This window comes from Scophthalmus maximus, chromosome 11, assembly GCF_022379125.1.
Source record: "Scophthalmus maximus strain ysfricsl-2021 chromosome 11, ASM2237912v1, whole genome shotgun sequence".
In the NCBI taxonomy this organism is placed as follows: Eukaryota; Metazoa; Chordata; class Actinopteri; order Pleuronectiformes; family Scophthalmidae; genus Scophthalmus; species Scophthalmus maximus.
In genome coordinates, this window is record NC_061525.1 from 284,044 (window position 1) to 302,668 (window position 18,625).

An 18,625-nucleotide genomic window follows, 5' to 3' on the forward strand; every position below is an offset into this window, starting at 1 on the left:
GGAATAAATTAACTGCTCTACACAGGGGTTCTCAATTGTTGTGTGGTGTAGCCTTAGTAGACACCTGGGTGGCTGGAGGTAGAGTCGTTCGTCCACCAACCCAAAGGTTGGCAGTTCGATCCCAGCTTTCGCCAATCCACATGCCGATGTGTCCTTGGGCAAGAAACTTAACCCTAAATTGCCTCTGACCACTCTTCCGACAGTGTATGAATGTGTATGAATGTGATGGGAAAAATAGCAGCGCTGTGTGAATGGGTGAATGTGACTTTCCTGTAAAAGCGCTATATAAATACAGTCCATTTACCTGGTAGTGTATAATGGGTTTTTATAGTAACTTAAAAAAAACAATGTGATGGGGAAGTTTGCTTCCTCCAAAATTGCACTAACTGATATGTAGGATAGTAACAATTAGGGATTATTTTAAAGTTTGCCCAGGCTGGAACACGTGGCAGTAACAACAAGGTACAAAATATCACATGGCTGGTAGCACGCTGTGGCTATATCTCAGTCTCTATTCCTTACTCAGGCTGAAATGCATTGCTTTAACAACCAGTTAAATGTTCTCTATAGTTCACAGGGCCAGTGGCACGCTGTCATTTAATAAAAGGGAAAAGGAAGCACCTTGAATTAACAGACAATTCTGACAGCATTCACTTTCTACAGTGTAGGCTAAAGTGGACAACTCATGTAACCATGGGTCTTAAAACAGTAGCTATGAATAACTAAATTTCCTCAGTTTCTCAACTCAGTTTAAAGAATCAACTCTAACCAAAATGTACTAGTTGGCAAGTACAGCTACTCCTGTGGTAGACTAGTGGTGTTGAATGTAAAGACTTTTGGTGTCTTTACATTCAACGTTAAAAGTTAAAAGTCCTAGATTTCACCTTTGTATTGGCCAAAATATTTGAATTTAATATTGCACATTCATTAATAATTGCCAACTATATCTGGCCTCACGCGTGGGGAACCGTTATGTTGTGCATTGACATTGGTAAAAGTACCATTTGTCTAAGCAATATAGTTGATCAGTTATGGCTATCAAATTTGATAAAAAATATTAAATAATAACTTTAATTAATATCAAAGTTGGAATTCTGATTGATAATTAAATTAATAATTACCACCAGAATCACCACCTTGGTAGCTAGCAGAGATTGAAAGATTTGGAATTCTACCGGTCAGCGGTTGCCAATACTCACACTTATGCAATATTGAGTAGATCCTTTCGCATGAAATACAGCCACACTGTCAACAGTCTAGCTTTAGGCATTTTATTGTTGTGTTTTTTTAATTTTTAATTTTTTTATTTAGTAGAGCAAGAGACAACAAGTGAGACAAGACACATTAACAAATTTGGTGAGAAACATTTAGGATGGACTACAACAATGACAGTGAGACATGTCGTGTTGACTCATGCTTGAGGTAGCTACTAGCTAACTGAAAAATAACGTTACGTGCTGCCAGAGCCATGTAGAGAGTGAATTACCACCTTATAAGTATAATATTAACTAGGCACATGTGATGATGTTAATGTTCCATATATATATATATATATATATATATATATATTGTAAACCCTTATGCCAATTTGTTTTATTTTGAGGCTGGATATTTTAGAGTTTAACCTAATTATAAATGACTATAAATACTAAGAAAAACAAATACAACCATACATGTAGCACATGAAAAAAAGGAAATATTTTCTTTTCGTAAAATGTACACATGAATGCAAGTGTGTGTGTACTGTTCTGTTGATGATTTAAGTTGTGTCATGTCTCATCAGGATCTGCATTTGAGTTACAGACATTGAGTAAAAGCAATAAAGCCGATACTGAAACCAAAGTAAAGACGACATCAATATTTTTAATACTCACAGACACATTTATTTTTTTCAACACAAAATAGGACGTAGTGCAAGTTGTCATATGTTTGATAATTTCAATTAAGACAACACTAATGCTTTTTGAAGAGAGAAGTCAGCCATTTGAACAATATGCCAAGAAAATATTACAGTAAAAAGACACACTTGCACACACACACTCACACGCTGAGGCTGATGTAGACAAATACAAGTATGTCTTATCACACACAGTGAGTCAGAACGCACAGGAAAGCAGACAAAACACACTTTATCTTCACTCAACTTTGGCAAGTGCCATCCGACCTCTTCAGCTCATCCAGAATGCAGTGGTTCGGTTTATATTCAACCTACCAAAATTCTCCGACACTTCACCGCTCCTCCACACCCTGCACTGGCTCCTGCTGGAATCCAAATCAAGGCACTGGTACTCGCCTACCATGCTGCAAATGGCTCAGGCCCTTCATACATCCAGAAAATGGTCAAACCTTTCATCCCAGTCCATCCACTTCGCTCTGCTACTGCCAAACAGCTTGCTACTTCCTCACTGCGAGGGGTGGGCAGCCACCGCTCAACTAAATCCCATCTGTTTTCTGTCCTGGTTCCTCAATATTGGATCAAGCTCCTCATCAGGATAGCAGACACCCTCAATGCTTCTGCTGCAGACTGAAAACTCACCCGTTCAGACTGCACCTTACTCCTTGAATTAACGAAAATAAATTAAGACAGACAATAATTAGCAGGATTAGTAAGAGGATGTCTCCAGTAATGGAGAGTATCCTCCATGCTGCTCTTAAATAATATATATATATATACATATATATATATATATATGTCTTAAAATTAACTTAATTTCTTTGAAAAACACAAAACATACGTATGATGTGGGAATTAAATGAAAATCATAATACAGACAGAACTATGGTCTTAAAGGAAAAATAATCGCATACATTGCAATTTCCTCAGGAAGTAATCAGTCGATCTTTGACAAAAGATTTTTTACAAAAGCATTTAGTTCTAATAGATTTAGCCTCTTAAATTTCCATCAAATTTAACCAGATTGATGGGTTTAACTTTAAAATGTACAACATTTTGTTCCAGGGGAGCATGTCCCCGGACCCCCCAACAGGGTCTGACGTCCGCACCATGATCTCCCAAAATCTTAAGGGAAACACTGATGTATCAATGCTGATGGTTTTGGTTTCTTATAGTTTACCAGGTTTTGTGATGTATTGGGCGAAAGTGAAAAGACAGGTGTGTGGTGTAGGCAGCTATCCCCATAGATAAACTTAAACTAATCTACTGTCTAAGACAGTAGCTACATTTACAACAGTTTACCAGATTCATGTTTAACTTACAAATTCACTCAGACTACAGACAGACAGCTTTACGTTTAGCTTCTCCATAACAATTCACTATTATCTTAACCCCCACACTGTGTAGTTGTTGTCAATTCACCTGGTTCAGTGCGTCGCAGCATCTCTACTCTGAGGAGAGAGGAGTGGTGGGTGGAAAGAGGAATAGAGAAGAGAGAGATCACGAACAGTTGTGTTGTCTGTGAAAGGTCCATATCAGCTGATTTCATTGGCCAGCTGATAAATTGGTCAGGCTTTAGTTAATAGTGCAAGCTGTGGATATACTACAGGCCATACATACAGGTGCATTGGTGGCAGTGCGTTTGCATCTCTCTCCCTGACCTCTCACTTTTCCACCTGTGATATTGAGTACTAGTAGCATTAGAAGAAAATGACAGTGAGAACTTTACTCTAGCTGAAAATAGAAGTAATTAGCTGGGCTGCTACAGTAAATACCACTCTTATTGTTACCTTCAATATGGTGTGATCTTGTGTTCCAACCATACACTACAGCCATTTCCTCACTCACTCAAGTACATCTCTTTGTAATGAGAACAAACAGAGTATTATAAACAGAAATAAACAGAAACTGTTAGCTTTCTTTGTCTCTTCCTCCACTAGGGGTGATCTACACCACTGATATATTGGACCGTGAGACCAAGGACTCCTATTGGCTAGCAGTGTATGCCAGCGACCATGGCGTGGTTCCCCATTTTACCACTATCGAGGTGTTCGTCCAGGTGGAAGATGTTAATGACAATGCCCCGCTGACCTCAGAGCCTCTGTACCAGCCCTCGGTGGCCGAGAACTCTCCACGTGATGTTTCCGTAATCCAGATTCAGGCCCAGGACCCTGATACTATGTCCCCCGCTGCTGCTGACAGGCTCAACTACCGCATCATCAGTGGAAACCCGCAGAACTTCTTCACCATCAACAGCCACACTGGTGAGTAATGGTTGGGTTGGGATGCAACAGGGTGCAATAGTGTTAAGGTCAGAGTCAAGGTAATGTGTGTGTGTGTGTGTGTGTGTGTGTGTCTGTGTGTGTGTCTGTGTGTGTGTGATAACAGTGATAAGTGTGAAAACTATCTACCCGTATACATCCAGAATCTAGAATAAGAAACTGTAGAAACAGTAGAAATAATTTCCAAATAATACAATGGAAGCTAAGGCTACAAGTAAGTGTGTAAATGATATTGATATCATTTACACAGCATAGGTTACCATGGTGATTTACACCAGTTACCATGGTGATTGACCCCAGTTTAAATAGAGACAGCTGTGTGGAATCAGAAAATCTGAGTTAAACCAAAACATCCCTGATAAGCCACTGTCAAAACACTGTGAGGGTTAGTTTCTGGTTGTCAACACAAACTCATCTTGCCAACATCATATTCATAACTGCTTCAACAACGTAATGTGTGTCCCCACCTTCATTCTTTGCTCCAAAATCACCCATAGGTGCTCAGCTTAGATCTTGTGGCTGTGAATGCTCATCAATCCATTCAGTGAGACCCCCTGCCCTGTATGGAACACTTCACATTCAATATCTTTCTTTAACCCTGTATGTGCATTATTTATTCCAACACCAGCATGAATCCCTAGCCAGACATTTCTTATACAACATTGGGAAACTGAGGCTTTTATTTTGATGTAGTTTGAATGTTTGAAATGTCTGCTCTGTTCTAGTACTGACACCATCAACAGTTCCAGTTCTCCGTGGTTCATGATTTTTTATCATGGCTGCCATGTAGCTGGGTAATGATAGTGTGAGGAAAAAAATTATGCAGTTGAATCAGGAAGACGGAAACTGTGGCTGTCTTAAGCAGGAGTATTTATTATAAGAGCTCAATAAATCAAGGAGATTTGTGGTTTGTTACAGAGATCAACAAAGTGGTCAGTGTATGGCGTCCCAAGACAATCTGCATTTTTCCGGTCTCTTTAGGTGTGTTTAGCTTTGTCAGAGTATTGTCGTCATCTCACAAACAGAATAGATATTTCTATAGTAACACTTTGTATTCACCACTGTGTCTTGTACAAATTCCGTGACTATGACACGCCCGAGACAGCCTTCAGTTTCCCACCAACTGCCTTGGCTTGCGATAGTAATGTCCTTGCATAGTGCGTGAGATCGCTCATCATTGCAGTTTCTCAGGAGGGGACAGAAATTCCTCAAAAGTTCCTTCCTTTTGTTGACTTGATCAACACACTAACAAAAATTAAAGATAAGGACCGGGACAGGTGTCATTCCTGAACCACCATGCACTTAAAAGAAAAGACAAAAATAGGATTGCAAACAGAAATCAAAGGCATTGTGCTCTTAGTTAATTTGGGCCCCTCCCAACACCTGAGCCAGTCACAGGACAGAGAACGCAGGGTGAATATGTCCGACTAGAGCTCAAAGCATCAAGAGGTCAATCACTGCCAAACCTGTAAAAGACACGTGACCGCCAATTAAACTCCTGCTGTTTTTTTTTTCTTTTTGTATAAAAATGATACATCATATGCAGGGATACAATGAAATATCAAAAGAAAACAGATGGCATACAGGGTTCAAAAAATAAGATTTATCAGTACTGAAGCTATGTGTAGTGAAACTATGTGTCATGAAACTATGTGTAGTGAAACTATTACCACTTTCACACCAAAATTACCATGTAGACCCAGGCTTTTTAAACGTAGGTCAATCAGCGTTTAATCGGCAATTGGCCACTTTCACACTGCGAGCAGACCAGGTTCTGATGATCGCCAGCAGGAAAACAGTGTAGCGACAGGTGGCTGTCATAGGTGGCAGTAAAGAGCGGTGCGCGCCATAAAGCAAAGAAGAAGAACAGTGTAGTAAACAACAGAAAGCAAGGTAGCCAGTGAGCCGGTGGTCAACGTTACCTTATATCTTGTACTTTTTACTCTTTCAAGGTTTACAAACTCAGCGCAGTGTTACGAGCCAAGCCAGGCCCTTTAAGAAGGTGGCGTTATGGATATTGAAGTGTGTATGTATGAGAGAAGAAGAAGGTTGGTGCTGCGCGCTGTTGTTGTTTGTACATAGCTGCAGCCACAGTGAGAATGGGCTCGGCACATCATGTTACCGACAGTTTATGGCCACTGTGAGAAGTTAGAGATCGCCTGATGAGGCCGTTTATGTCCGCCGAAGGGTTGAAATAAAGTGCCCCGTTCTAAACCCGGTAAATAACGCCAAGGTTGCGGGCCTGGGGAGATGGGGAGACAGTGGTGCCGTCGATGGTGAGTGTGGGTTTATTGATTTTGCTGAGTGTGGATTTGGAGCCGATAAGGAGGAATTCTGTTTTATCGCTGTTGAGTTTCAGGAAGTTGTGTTGCATCCAGGTCTTAATTGCTGACAGGCAGGAGTCGATGTGGGAGAGGGGTTGTGGGGGGATTTGGTGCTGAGGTAGATCTGAGTGTTGTCGGCATAACGGTGGAAGTCCAGGTTGAAGTGGCGGAGGATCTGACCGAGGGGGAGGATGAAGGTGATGAAGAGGAGGGGGCCGAGTACGGTCTCTTCTAATCTTTCCTCTCCTCTTCCATCTCCTGTAAAAGTAAAAATACTGTGCAACAAATCCGGTCACATTTTTTCTGACCTTAATCCTGTAACATCAGCATCTTTTCTTTAACTGTCAAGCACTCAATTTTTTAACCCTATTTTCTGCATTCACCGTTACATTTTTTATTCTCTGAAAGGTTTTATAACAAATATTTTTTTTTCATCTGATCTTACTTGACAAAGTGTTTTCCCCGGTAGCAGTGTGCACCAAATGATCAGAACTGGTGTAGCGTCTAAGAGTGGTCCTGCCCTGTCGTACAAGTCACTTGAAATTAATCTGCAGTTACTCAAATCAAGTTCTTTTCTTATGGATTATATATTTCATTACTTTGAAGCAACTATCAGTAAATATATAAATTACACATCATAATAATGTTGACATTATTTCTTTAACTCTGCAATTTGAACTACAATATAATTCTAACTAAATGTATGCATGTACATTGCGCATGGTGCTCATGGAGATGGCTGGCTTTACTTGTCAATTGTTAAGTGTCACCACCCAAAATATTTGGGTGGTGACAAACGATTTGAAAAGTATGTAAATTACCTTAAATGGACTATTTCTTTTTCCAGGTGATTGAGGTTATGATGAATGCACAGGTGGCATTCATCATGTTTATGCAGGTCATTATACTTTCTAGAAGCTGAATGTGCTTTGATGTTGTGGGGCAGTCAGTGATTTTGTAATATTTGTTTGTTGCAGGAAAGCTGCAGTTGGCTTTACCTGTGGATTTTACTGTGGCCAAACTTTTGCAAGCAACCCTCATATTTCTCTCACTTTGAAAAATGACTATAGTTCCCTTCGAATTGTACACTATTGCTTATGCCTTAGTTTTAAATCAAAATGAATGCGGGAAAAGCCCACATGTACAATGACTTAATTACTCTCTTGCTATACAATGATTGTTAGTTACAAAGAGAAAAGCAGTTTGACGGGCAGAGAGGTGGATGTATTAAACCAGGCGTGAGGGTTTATGGGTTAAATTACATTATATTACATTCATTTAGCAGGCGCTTTTTTCCAAAGTGACTTACAATAAGTGCATTCAACCATGTAGATATTACTCAAAAGTGCAAGAATTAATTATCCTAAACTAAATACTCTACAGAGACCGGGAACAGGCAGATTGTCATGGGGCGCCATACACTGATCACCTTGTTGATCTGTGTAAACGAACCAGAAATCTCCTTGATATATAGAGCTCTTATAATAAATACTTCTGCTTAAGACATCCACAGTTTCCATCTCCCTGAATCAGCATCCACTCCATCAATTATTCTTTTTCAGGAGGGAGTGATGAAAAAGTGACTAGAGAAGAAGATGAGGAGGAGGGTGAAGGACAGGTATTGTCAGTAGGGGGGTCAAGAAATGAGGAGCAAATGTCATCTATCTTTTTTGCAAAGTAGTTTACAAAGTCGCTCGGACGAAGGGAGGAGGGTTGTGGGGTTCGAGGAGGGTAGAGAAAATGGAAAAAAGTTTCTGGGGGTTGGAGATATAAGACTGAAATTTAGATTCAAAGAAAGAGCTTTTAGCAGCAGATAAGGAAGCAGAGAAAGAGGTAAGAAAAGATTTATAGGCAAGAAGATCCTTAGGGCATTTGGATTTGCGCCACTGTCGTTTAGCTGCTCGCAGGGAAGTTCTGTGAGACCCCTCTGAGTCAGACAACCACGGAGCTGGATGGCTAGGGCGAACCCGCTGAGAGGTTAAAGGACAGAGGGAGTCCAGGGAAGAGGACAAGGTAGAGAGAAACGGTGTCTGTGGCAGAGTCAGGAGGCAGGAGTGAGAAGGAGTCGGCTGAGGGGAGAGCTGATAGGACAGATGAGCCAAGAGAGGAGGGAGACAGGGAGGGAAGTTGCGGCAGACAGGTACAGTATGATTGGAAGTGGGAGGGTTGGGAGTTATCCAGGTCCCGGTGAGAGCAACAAAGTCCAGGGACAGTGAGGATGCGTAGCCAGAGATGAACCTCGGTCTTGCGGGTTGCAGACTGGCAGTTCCACAGAACCCCTGTGACAAGGTTCTGTGTCTGTGTAGACCGGGAGGGGTAGATAAGATTGGAAAGATTATGGTGCTGTAGTGAACGGTACGTGGTCTAAAGTATCTAAGAGAAAAGTAGTGTACAGGAATGGAAAATACACACATGATACATGGAAGAAAAGTCAAAATCAAATATACTCGCTCCCACTCGTCCTCCCACGAATGACTCCTCAGAAAGACTCCAAGTCTTTGTCTGATTCGTCTTTGTCTGATTCGTCTTCTACTGCCGCTGAATGTGGATTTTTTTGCGACCTGAATTGGGGGTGGGTCTGACTGTGAGCTTTTCCACTGCACACCCACCTACACTCGCAACCATGCACCGATTGGACGGACCAGCTGTCATCAAGCGGTATTCACACCCTAATCTATTGTCTATTTTACTCTAAATGGACCATAATTTACTAAATTAACATCATTATGTGTTGAAGAAGACTTGAAACTAGTGATTGAGACCATTGACTTCTCAGGAAATGTTCACTGACGTTATTAATCAAGTAAAAAGTAGAGTCATTTTCTCATAGACTTCTATAGAAACTGACGTCTTCTGCAACCAGCTGCTGGTGATTCTAGAGAATACAGGCTTCAGGCACTTCCGCATGTGATTAATTTTCCGGATATGGTGCTGGTTGAAGAATGTAAATTGAGAGTAATACAAGTAAATCATGAATCAGAGGAGATTGTGATTTTTGTATGTTAGTGTGTCTTCATCATTAAATTGATCAAACTGGGACATGCAACCAGTAAGGAAAGGTGGTGCTGTAAATTACAACGTTCTAACCTGCTAACCAGCCAGCAAGGACCTTTCTGTATGGAGATTGCATGTTCTCCTGCTTGTGCCTGAGTGGGTTTCCTCTGGATGCCTGGATACACTCACAACAGTAATTAAGCTTTTGGCTGCCCATTGAGACAGTCAAACTCTGAATCTGAGTAATGTTGTTTTCTGTATTTAATCCAAGTATGAAAGGTTACGTTCTTTCTGTGCAGTCTAGGATCTATGTAAGTTCTTCCCACTTCTTGTCCTCAAGATTTGCTGTATTTGTCAAATCCAATACACAGACCTAACCCATTTCTTCCGCACGTCACTTATCCTGTTTCTCATTCCCAGTCTTACAACAGCAATTAGGCTTTTGGCTTCCAGGGTGTTTGAGCTAATGTTGCATAATCGCGTTGCCAATAGGCTCCTGCTTAATTTATAAGGCGCGTGTGTGTGTGTGCGCGTGTGTGACTGTGAGGAGTAAGCTTTATGTAGGAATGACAGGCTCTCCATGTGTGTTAAACAGGGTTACTTATCCTGAATAAAAGACCAGTGCAAGCTTTGATTTCTTCCTAAAAAAAGCATGTTACGTCATATTAATACTCTCTCCATGTGCCCACTGACCAGCAAGAGGAGGCATGAAAGAAATAGATTTTAATTTATTTTATTAATTCAATGAATTCATTTTCTTGGCTCTTAATCATTTAGTGAATTCCGGTCGGGATCCAGTCACACACACATCCTGATTAATCTGTTAGGGTGTCTCAAGGGAAATATTTGCTTCTGGGCCCCTATCCAGCATTCCACCACCCCCAGCATCAACGCCGCCTAACACCCTTCTCACGCTGAACAATATGTGTCCCTAATTTCCCTAAATCCAGTACAAGCATCATAATTTGCAATGAAAGACAATACAGCACACCACATCTTCCTTTTCCATTTTTTATTTAATGAAGACACTTATAAAGTCTCTGAAGAAGACATATACATGATGGAAACACACAATCAAATATTAATGAATGAATTAATTAAAAATAATTAGTGTTCCTGTGGTTCTGGGGCATTGGAGCAGGTGTCCCTACCCCTGCCTCTGGTATTTGTACACACATATGTAATTTCTACAACCATTCAAAAGTTTTAAAACAGCCCAAGTTTAAGGGCTCGAAAAACCAAAGTGAATGGATGAAATTAAATTTTTCTCTGTCTTTTGATGCATTTTTGAAGGTCTAAACATGCTTGAAAACCCACGGAACTATACCAGGCCCAATCTGGCAAAATATTATATATTTTATGGGTCACGCATACAGTATGGGCACTATGATATGGCTCAATTGCGTACATTTTAAAAACCAAATGATCAAGACATGTATAGGCCAATCTAGAATTATGGTCATTGCGACACCTACTAACATGGAAAAAAAAATTAGGCTGCATACTCTACATATTACTTGTAGGAGGAAATTCTGATCTTGCTCAAATGTTGTTTAATAAGACTTAGGACCTTGATGATAGAATATTGTGAATCTACTGAGATCCCTTGGATTGTTGTAGCTTTCCTAATCCAGAAAATGCTATAACTGTGCTAAATTTTGATGATTGTATTAGTTGTGTTAATACCAGGTTTGTGACCCATCCCTGAATGAAGTAGATTTTCTTATCCATTCAAAAGCTATAATGGTGTTATATATGTCTGTCTGCGTCTATGTGGGTAAGTAATGGAAGCCAGATGTGATCCAGGTTGGGCCCTTATGAGGAGTCATCTCCTGGCCCCTCAAGGTCCCCACTGGTACGATTGGCTAGGCTCTCCCAGGATTCTTGATTATTATTAAGAAAGAAAAAAATGCCAGCAACTTGGAACTCACGTGGGGGCCTCAGGATGGCTGCACATATGTGCTCTACTTAGACCACCCAGTTTGATCCGACCAACATGGATGTAGTTTTTTTGTTTTTTTTTGGTTTCCCCTGTATTTGCTGCCAAAATTAAGAAACATTCAAATGTCAACCTCTCTTTATCTTATTTGGGGCCCACATGTGCTGGCTGAGACAGAATACGAAAGTATCTTCATATTATTTGATGGAGGTGTTATCCACTGTATTCCACTTGCTTGAAGTGATTGTTCTCATGAATCCTCTTGTGATTAGTGTTCATGAGAACTGCATATAGTGTGTGTACAACCCTGTGTAACATACACACACTTTTTTTTCTGGATTTGTGTAAAAGGGATGTTGTTGGTTTTTGTTAATAAGGTTTCTGTCAGGATGCCATTTCACATCAGATGGTGTGTGTGCCTGTGTGTGTGTGTGCGTGCGTGCTTGTATCTTTATATAGGTTTTGTGAGCTTTTATTCTATTAATTATAAGTGCATGTATTTCTGTGTCTTGGTTTGTGGATGTGTTAATGTGGTAGTGTATTTTTGTGTGTTACTGCAATGTGCATTTGTGTCTTAAGGTCTTGTGTTTATTAGTGTGGTAATATTCTGTGTGTGTGTAATGTTTGTGTGTGTCGTAGTTGTTGAGTGCTGTCACACTCTTTTTTGATGCTAATAACATGGCACTAACACGGACAGGAAATGCAGTCAGCTGCTCTGTGCTTGTTAGTGTGTCAGCCTCCCTGAATAATAAAGCACCACCCTGGAGTTGTGTCCTCATTAATCTGTAGCTTTTCTCAGATTTTCTCTTCAATGGTGATTGAAGAGGTCAAACCTGTAAAGAGCTTTTTATCATCTGAAGCAGAGCACCATCAGTTCAATTAACATGTTGAATGTTAACAGAAGACACCATTGACATACAATTCTATGATACATTACCACCATATGTGTTTTTGGATATGGAATACTATGATATCACAATTCTTCGTACAATCTATATTCATAGCAAAAATAAATTCCATTCAGAGTGTCACATCAGTGGTGCATAATTGCTACAAAGGCGTCCATCTGTTAAAATCCAAGATCTACTCATATGAAGGATGATTTGTGGAATGGCGATGATGTTTAACCGCAATCTGTTGATCCAAACTGTCTGTGTGGCCACTGCTTATCTCACTCATTCATTAGTCCTTAATTTTTGCATATCAGTACCTGATATGCTATACCTGATATACACTACATCTGTAGAACAGTTGTCATATTCATTCAGAATGTTCAGTGTAGAGTAATAAGTCAGCGACCAACAGCCAATACAATTTTTTGTTTTAACATGGTGAACTGAACTTAAGTTTCCTCCAGGTCAATTTCAGCCAGCGCCACATCTCAGCACTCATCCCTCCCTCTATCCTCTTATTTTCTCTCAACTATCTGTGTCTTCTCTGTCTCTCCTGTCAAGAGCTTCAAAACCATTTTTTTTTCTGAAGAGGCTTTGTCAGCTAAGACGTTAGAAAAATACTTGTCCCCAAAGGAGAAAATATGAGGGGTTGTCATATATTTGTATGACAGTTGTTATAAATAGGCTGAATGCAGTGTTTTATTATAAAGCTTCTTAACATGTTATGACAAACCATTTAAAAAGGCTCTGTGCTGCAATAAGCGTTTTTAAAATAAAACTGTTACTGTAAGAGACATGGCGTCCTTTGTAGAGTTGACAATAACAGATGCATCACTGATTTTATAAGAGAACTGGTTGTCTTTTTGTAATTTCTCCATAACATCAAATCTTGAACTCTAAGTCACTTATGTATAGGTAAAAAAAGACAAAATAGTCCAATAATTGCAGCTGTGTTATGACCAGTTTTAGCACTCAAATACAAACACAAGAGACGGGATGAGGGAAAAGAAGATGAAGGGATGTGGGTAAGGATGAGCAGAAAAAGGAAGGTAGAAGAGTGAATGTTTGAAGCGAATGGAAAGGGTTGATTGAGAAATCCATGACAAACCAGATGGGTTGACCAGGTATATTTAGGCCTGACAGGTAATTAGAGGTGTGGCCCATGCTCCAAAGCCTAATTTAACAATTTAATTTAATTTATTGTAATTCAAGGAAGTAGTTAAAATCGTTTGAGTGGAGTGGCTGGGAGTTAACTGAAAAAGATAAGGATAGGAGGCTGATCCACAAACTGGCACGGGAAAGGCAACTGGGGACTGGTCTGAGTGTGGTGACAAGAGCGGTTGATCCGAGGCACAGGCAGCAAAAGGAGCAAAAGGCAGGTGACCACAGGAAACAAAGCGACAGAGACAGTCTCTTCTCTCCAGCGGTGGCTGAAGAGTCTGTGTGAGTGAGACAGATATTTGTACTGCAGAGGCATGAGGTGGTGATTGGCTGATTGATTGCAGTTGGTGCAGTAAGAGAGGGAACCAGGATGCCATGCCCTACAGAGTGCGCACACACACACACACATACTCAAATGACTGAAAATGTACATAACTCTGAGTTAAAAGCAGAGCTTAATATTATGTGAAGATATGTATTCTTCATTGTCTCTTTGTAAGTCACCAACTGTCTGCTGAAGCTCTGAATGCTTTTAACAACACAGCCTGCCACTCTGATAACTGTGTGATTGGCTCCATGCAGAGTATTATATACTGTATGTGGCATTGTTCAGACCGGGCATAAACATCTTTCTCAGATGAGCTAATCCGAGATTGAATCACTCAGACCACATTCAGATGTTGTCTGGGATGCATGTATCCACATTCTTTTAGCAGTGTGGATTCAAATTAAATCCTAAATCCAAATCCTACACACCTGATGTCCTCTGACCTGCTACAGTTTTATAATGAACCCAAAGTACTTTTACATTTCTCAGTGTTTCACTTGCTCTCGTTTATTTGTGGCCATTGCTACAAAATCAACACTGACCACCACATATTGATTTACTTTTTCAACTCTTTCAAATGAGTGAAATCTTATTTGACTGTAGAGCCGAATAAGGTGCACTGAGCCCCTCCTTACCCAGGTCTGAACAGGGGCATATGTCACTGCATTGTGTGTTACAGTAAGGGTTATGCTAGAAAAGCACATCAAAGATGGTCCCAAGCTCGGATGAGATTGGCCTGCTGCCATGAATAACCACAGGAGATAAATAGCATCAGCAACGGGGTCTGTGACTCATTAACTGAACTATCTCCATGACAACCAACCAGTCTCCAGTCGTTGAAGATGACTGCAATGTGGTTGAAAGCCAGGTTTGGATTTTAAATGACCTTTTACCTCTGACAAGGTAATTATTACACCTCTGCTCTCTGATATAGCGGCTGGACTGAAAGATCAGATGGTTACTCAAGAGTTTGATCTTCTCAAGACTTTGTCTGATTCTGGCATTTACGTTTAATTCATCCAAGCAGTAAAACTCTGATGAGGATGCTACATCAGCACCATGTTGTAGCCTGAAAAATAACTTCATCTGTAAATATTTATGGCTCTGCTGTAAATCTTTTTGTTACCCTTCTTAGTTTCACCCTTGTTTTTTCACACCTCAATGCATTTTTTTTCACTTCACTCCTAATTTAACCATTAGAATTTACATTACCAAAGCCAGATGTAAGGGTTCTGCGCCTAACATTATGACATGTTTGGATAACTATGCTTTAGGACATGTAAAGAGTAAATACTTGTAAAGGTGACTCATGAGTCATTAGACTGTGGAGGCTTTCACTACTAACAGACAGACTTTGCAGTTGATCACTTTCAGTTTTTGACTGTTATCCTTCCCCTGACCACAGAATTTCTTATTCATCTGGAGCATCAGAAACTTTTCTTTCTTTGGCTCCCCCATAATTCTTGTTGTAGCCGTTTACGCCTCCATCGCTACAGTTGTTCTGTACATCATTAGAACAAGTCAGTTTTCATGTCTGATATCCACAACTAATTACCATGTCACTTTGCTCTGTGTGTGTGTGTGTTTGTGTTGTGTGTATGTGTGTCACCTTTGTAATATTTTTCTCTGCTGTGTTTTGTCTCAGGTCTAATCACCACAACCTCAAGGAAACTGGACCGTGAACAACAAACAGAGCATGTTTTAGAGGTGAGAACATTGTGCGGACTGGAGGATTTTTTTCTAAATTTGGCATAGTTCTTACAATAATCTGTATCACAAAAATAGAGGATGCATGTATGTGGGGTGAGTCATATACACCACTGGTGTTTTTAGTGTGGCTGTGGACCCTTTTCTGAAGTAGTGGATCTTAGTCAGAGGACACAGCCATGTAGAAATAACTGAGGAGGTAAAAAAAAACACAAAATAATTTTAATATCAATATGTATATCTTTTGTCTTCTTAAACTCTCTAAAAGGCATGCAGGTTGATTCAATAAGTACAACAGATTAACAACCATGTGAGATTTGAAAGTTTTACAGAACCAGTACATTTGACACATTCATGAATAGATTTTTAGCAGTGGTTATGTAAGGTAGCTGAGCAATTTGTTGGATTGATTATGAGTAGTAACAATGACCATTCCAAATGTACCTGTTGGTACCTAATGGGGGTAATGGGTACTTTCATGGTCTCTGCAGTTGACATTTAATGGAGAAAAGGGATATATTTATTTATTTATACTTTACACTACACTAGTACGTAGTGACAAGAACTTACTGTGTATATATAGCCTCCTGACTTAAACATCCACAGATTGTTTTTAATGATTATTTTATTGTAATTATTCTATAAGCTAGGGTTAGACTTCTCAGGTATCTTTTTCCGCAAAATGAATATCATTCTAGGACAAAAGAGAAGAGTGTACTTTGTATCTCCAACCGACTCCCATCTCTCAGTGATCACCTGCTGTATCAGTGTAGATGCACAGAAGCTTAACAAATTAGCTATCAAAGCAGCGGAAGACAGACTTTTCCTGTCTGTTTTACCCTTGCAGGTGTTGGTGTCAGATGGGGGTTCTAGTCCCAGACAGACCACAGTGTGGGTGATGGTTCAGGTCCTCGATGAAAATGACAACAAGCCCACATTTCCAGAGAAGGTCTACCAGGTAAAACTTCCAGAGAGAGAGCGGCGGAAAAAGGGCGAACCCATCTATCGGGTGTTTGCTTACGACCGTGATGATGGGCCCAACAGTGACCTCTCCTACAGCATTGTGGATGGCAACGAGGATGGGAAGTTCTTCATCGACCCAAAGACAGCAGTGGTATCATCACGCAAGGCCTTCACTGTGGGGAGCTATGACATCCTGACTGTGCGTAAACCTTAATCAATTATGAAGCAGGTCTGCTAGCATGTTTTAGGACATTTCAGTGGAATACATGAGTTTCGTTGACCAAAAGCAATTTTTATAATCATTGACATTGGACTAAAGTCTGTATTTCTCTTCAGATCAAAGCAACAGACAACGGGCGTCCTCAGAAGTCCTCCACAGCTCGTCTGCACATTGAGTGGGTCCGTCGACCTCCCCCCTCGACTCTCACACTACTCTTTGATGAGCCATTCTACAACTTCACTGTCATGGAAAATGACAAGGTGGCTGAGATTGTGGGTGTTGTGTCCCTGCAGCAGAGCTCGGCCCACTTGTGGTTTGACATCACAGGTAAAATCCCCCCGTAGGAGAGGACGATTGTCTGTCAGACAGCGGAGGTTGTTGTGTAGTGTGAGCAAGTGTGAGCCTGGGCTTGTTGCATGGACAGTATTGATGTATGTTGGTGTGTATGAGGTGAAGCTTAGGTTTTGTGGCTGATGATCTATTACGCTCTGCCCACTCCAGTCTCTATGGCAGCAGCTTGTCTAGCTTCCAAGTCGGTATATGCCCTGTGGGAGGTAAAGCAATGAAAACTGTTGGTTTTCAATGGAGAACTTGTGTCGACTGAATTCAAGATAAAACCTTGACAATAGTATTTTCGTGTGTGTTTTTCCTGTGACTCTCTTTTAAAGGGAATAACCCTTTTGGAGATTTAGTGTTATTTATAAAGTCTATGCTCTCTTTCCACTAAGAACACACTGTTAGACTGTAAAGCCAGTGTGATGTTCCCCTTTAAGGGGGAAATGCCCAACATGGTAGACCCATGGTAAAACCCTTTGATCCATCAAATTCACTTTCACCCAGTTGAAAAGCTTAACCAGATTATGTCATGCCGAGCACATTAAGTTTAATTTATACATATTCCATTCATTACATACACATTTTGTAAAGTGATTCTGCAAGGGTCAAAATGATTTAATAATTCTAATAATCTTTACTTTGAATTCTAAATTCTATTATAAGAGACCACATGTAGACTGACAGATCCTCAGCTGTGGGCTACAAGTCAGCCCAAACTAGATGGACAGCAGTAACCAGATTCCCGCAATGCACCATCTTTCCTTTTGTTTTCACTGAGCAGTGACAGTCAGTGTGTATCAGAAAGATATACCTTCTGGCTTGTGCTTCTGGCTATCCATGGCACATCTCTTCTCTCTCTCTCTCTCTCTCTCTCTCGCTCTCTCTCTTAATGTCTGTGTCCATCTCTCTCTATCTGTAGACAGTCTTCCACTTCCACTACACATAATTTCTCTGGGATTGCAGCTAGTCTCCTTTCTCAAACATTTATCTTTTCTGAAACTTTCATCAATGATACAATATGGATGTCTCATCTGTGTACTCATGACATCAACATCGATAATAATCATCATCATCATCATCATATTCATCATCATCATCATCATAGCAGGATAAAAATCCAATGAGAAGAATGTAGTAGTACTGTAGAACAAGAAACAGCCTTGATAGCTCAGTAGGCACAAGGTAGACAGTGCAATTTGCAAATCAAAGGGAGTATAAAGTAAACTTGAATAAATATGAAATATACATCTAGATACACAATTGTATTTACACACACGTGGGAAAAATTAATTGGGAAAATTTTTAATATATTCTAGATTTTCTTGTTTTAATTTGAATGATCACATCTTACTGCTCACAAAAATCCAGTATTATAAAATATTAGAATATTTTATAATATTTTTCTGATAATGTATAACTTCTGAAAACTATGTTAATGTATGCTTTCGATGCTTAGTTGGGGCTCCTTTAGCACAAATGACTGCATCAATGTAGCGTGGCATGGAGGTGATCAGCCTGTGGCACTGCTGAAGCATTATTGAAGCCCAGGTTGCTTTGATATTATATTACATTCATTTAGCTGAC

The 18,625-nt window shown here is 40.2% G+C and overlaps 1 protein-coding gene across 12 annotated transcripts in view; it reads left to right on the forward strand.

The window, feature by feature from the left end:
• Positions 1 to 18,625, forward strand: part of fat3a (FAT atypical cadherin 3a) — a 178,896-nt gene that overhangs the window by 91,701 nt on the left and 68,570 nt on the right. For all 12 annotated transcript variants that reach the window (XR_004789805.2, XM_047335447.1, XM_035622805.2 and 9 more), the window contains 4 exons: positions 3,835 to 4,158; positions 15,461 to 15,522; positions 16,370 to 16,684; positions 16,822 to 17,032. Coding sequence is in view for 11 of the 12 variants with exons in the window: in XM_047335447.1 (XP_047191403.1) it covers positions 3,835 to 4,158; positions 15,461 to 15,522; positions 16,370 to 16,684; positions 16,822 to 17,032 (912 nt within the window). In the remaining variant the exon portion in view is untranslated. The remainder of the gene's footprint in view (positions 1 to 3,834; positions 4,159 to 15,460; positions 15,523 to 16,369; positions 16,685 to 16,821; positions 17,033 to 18,625) is intronic.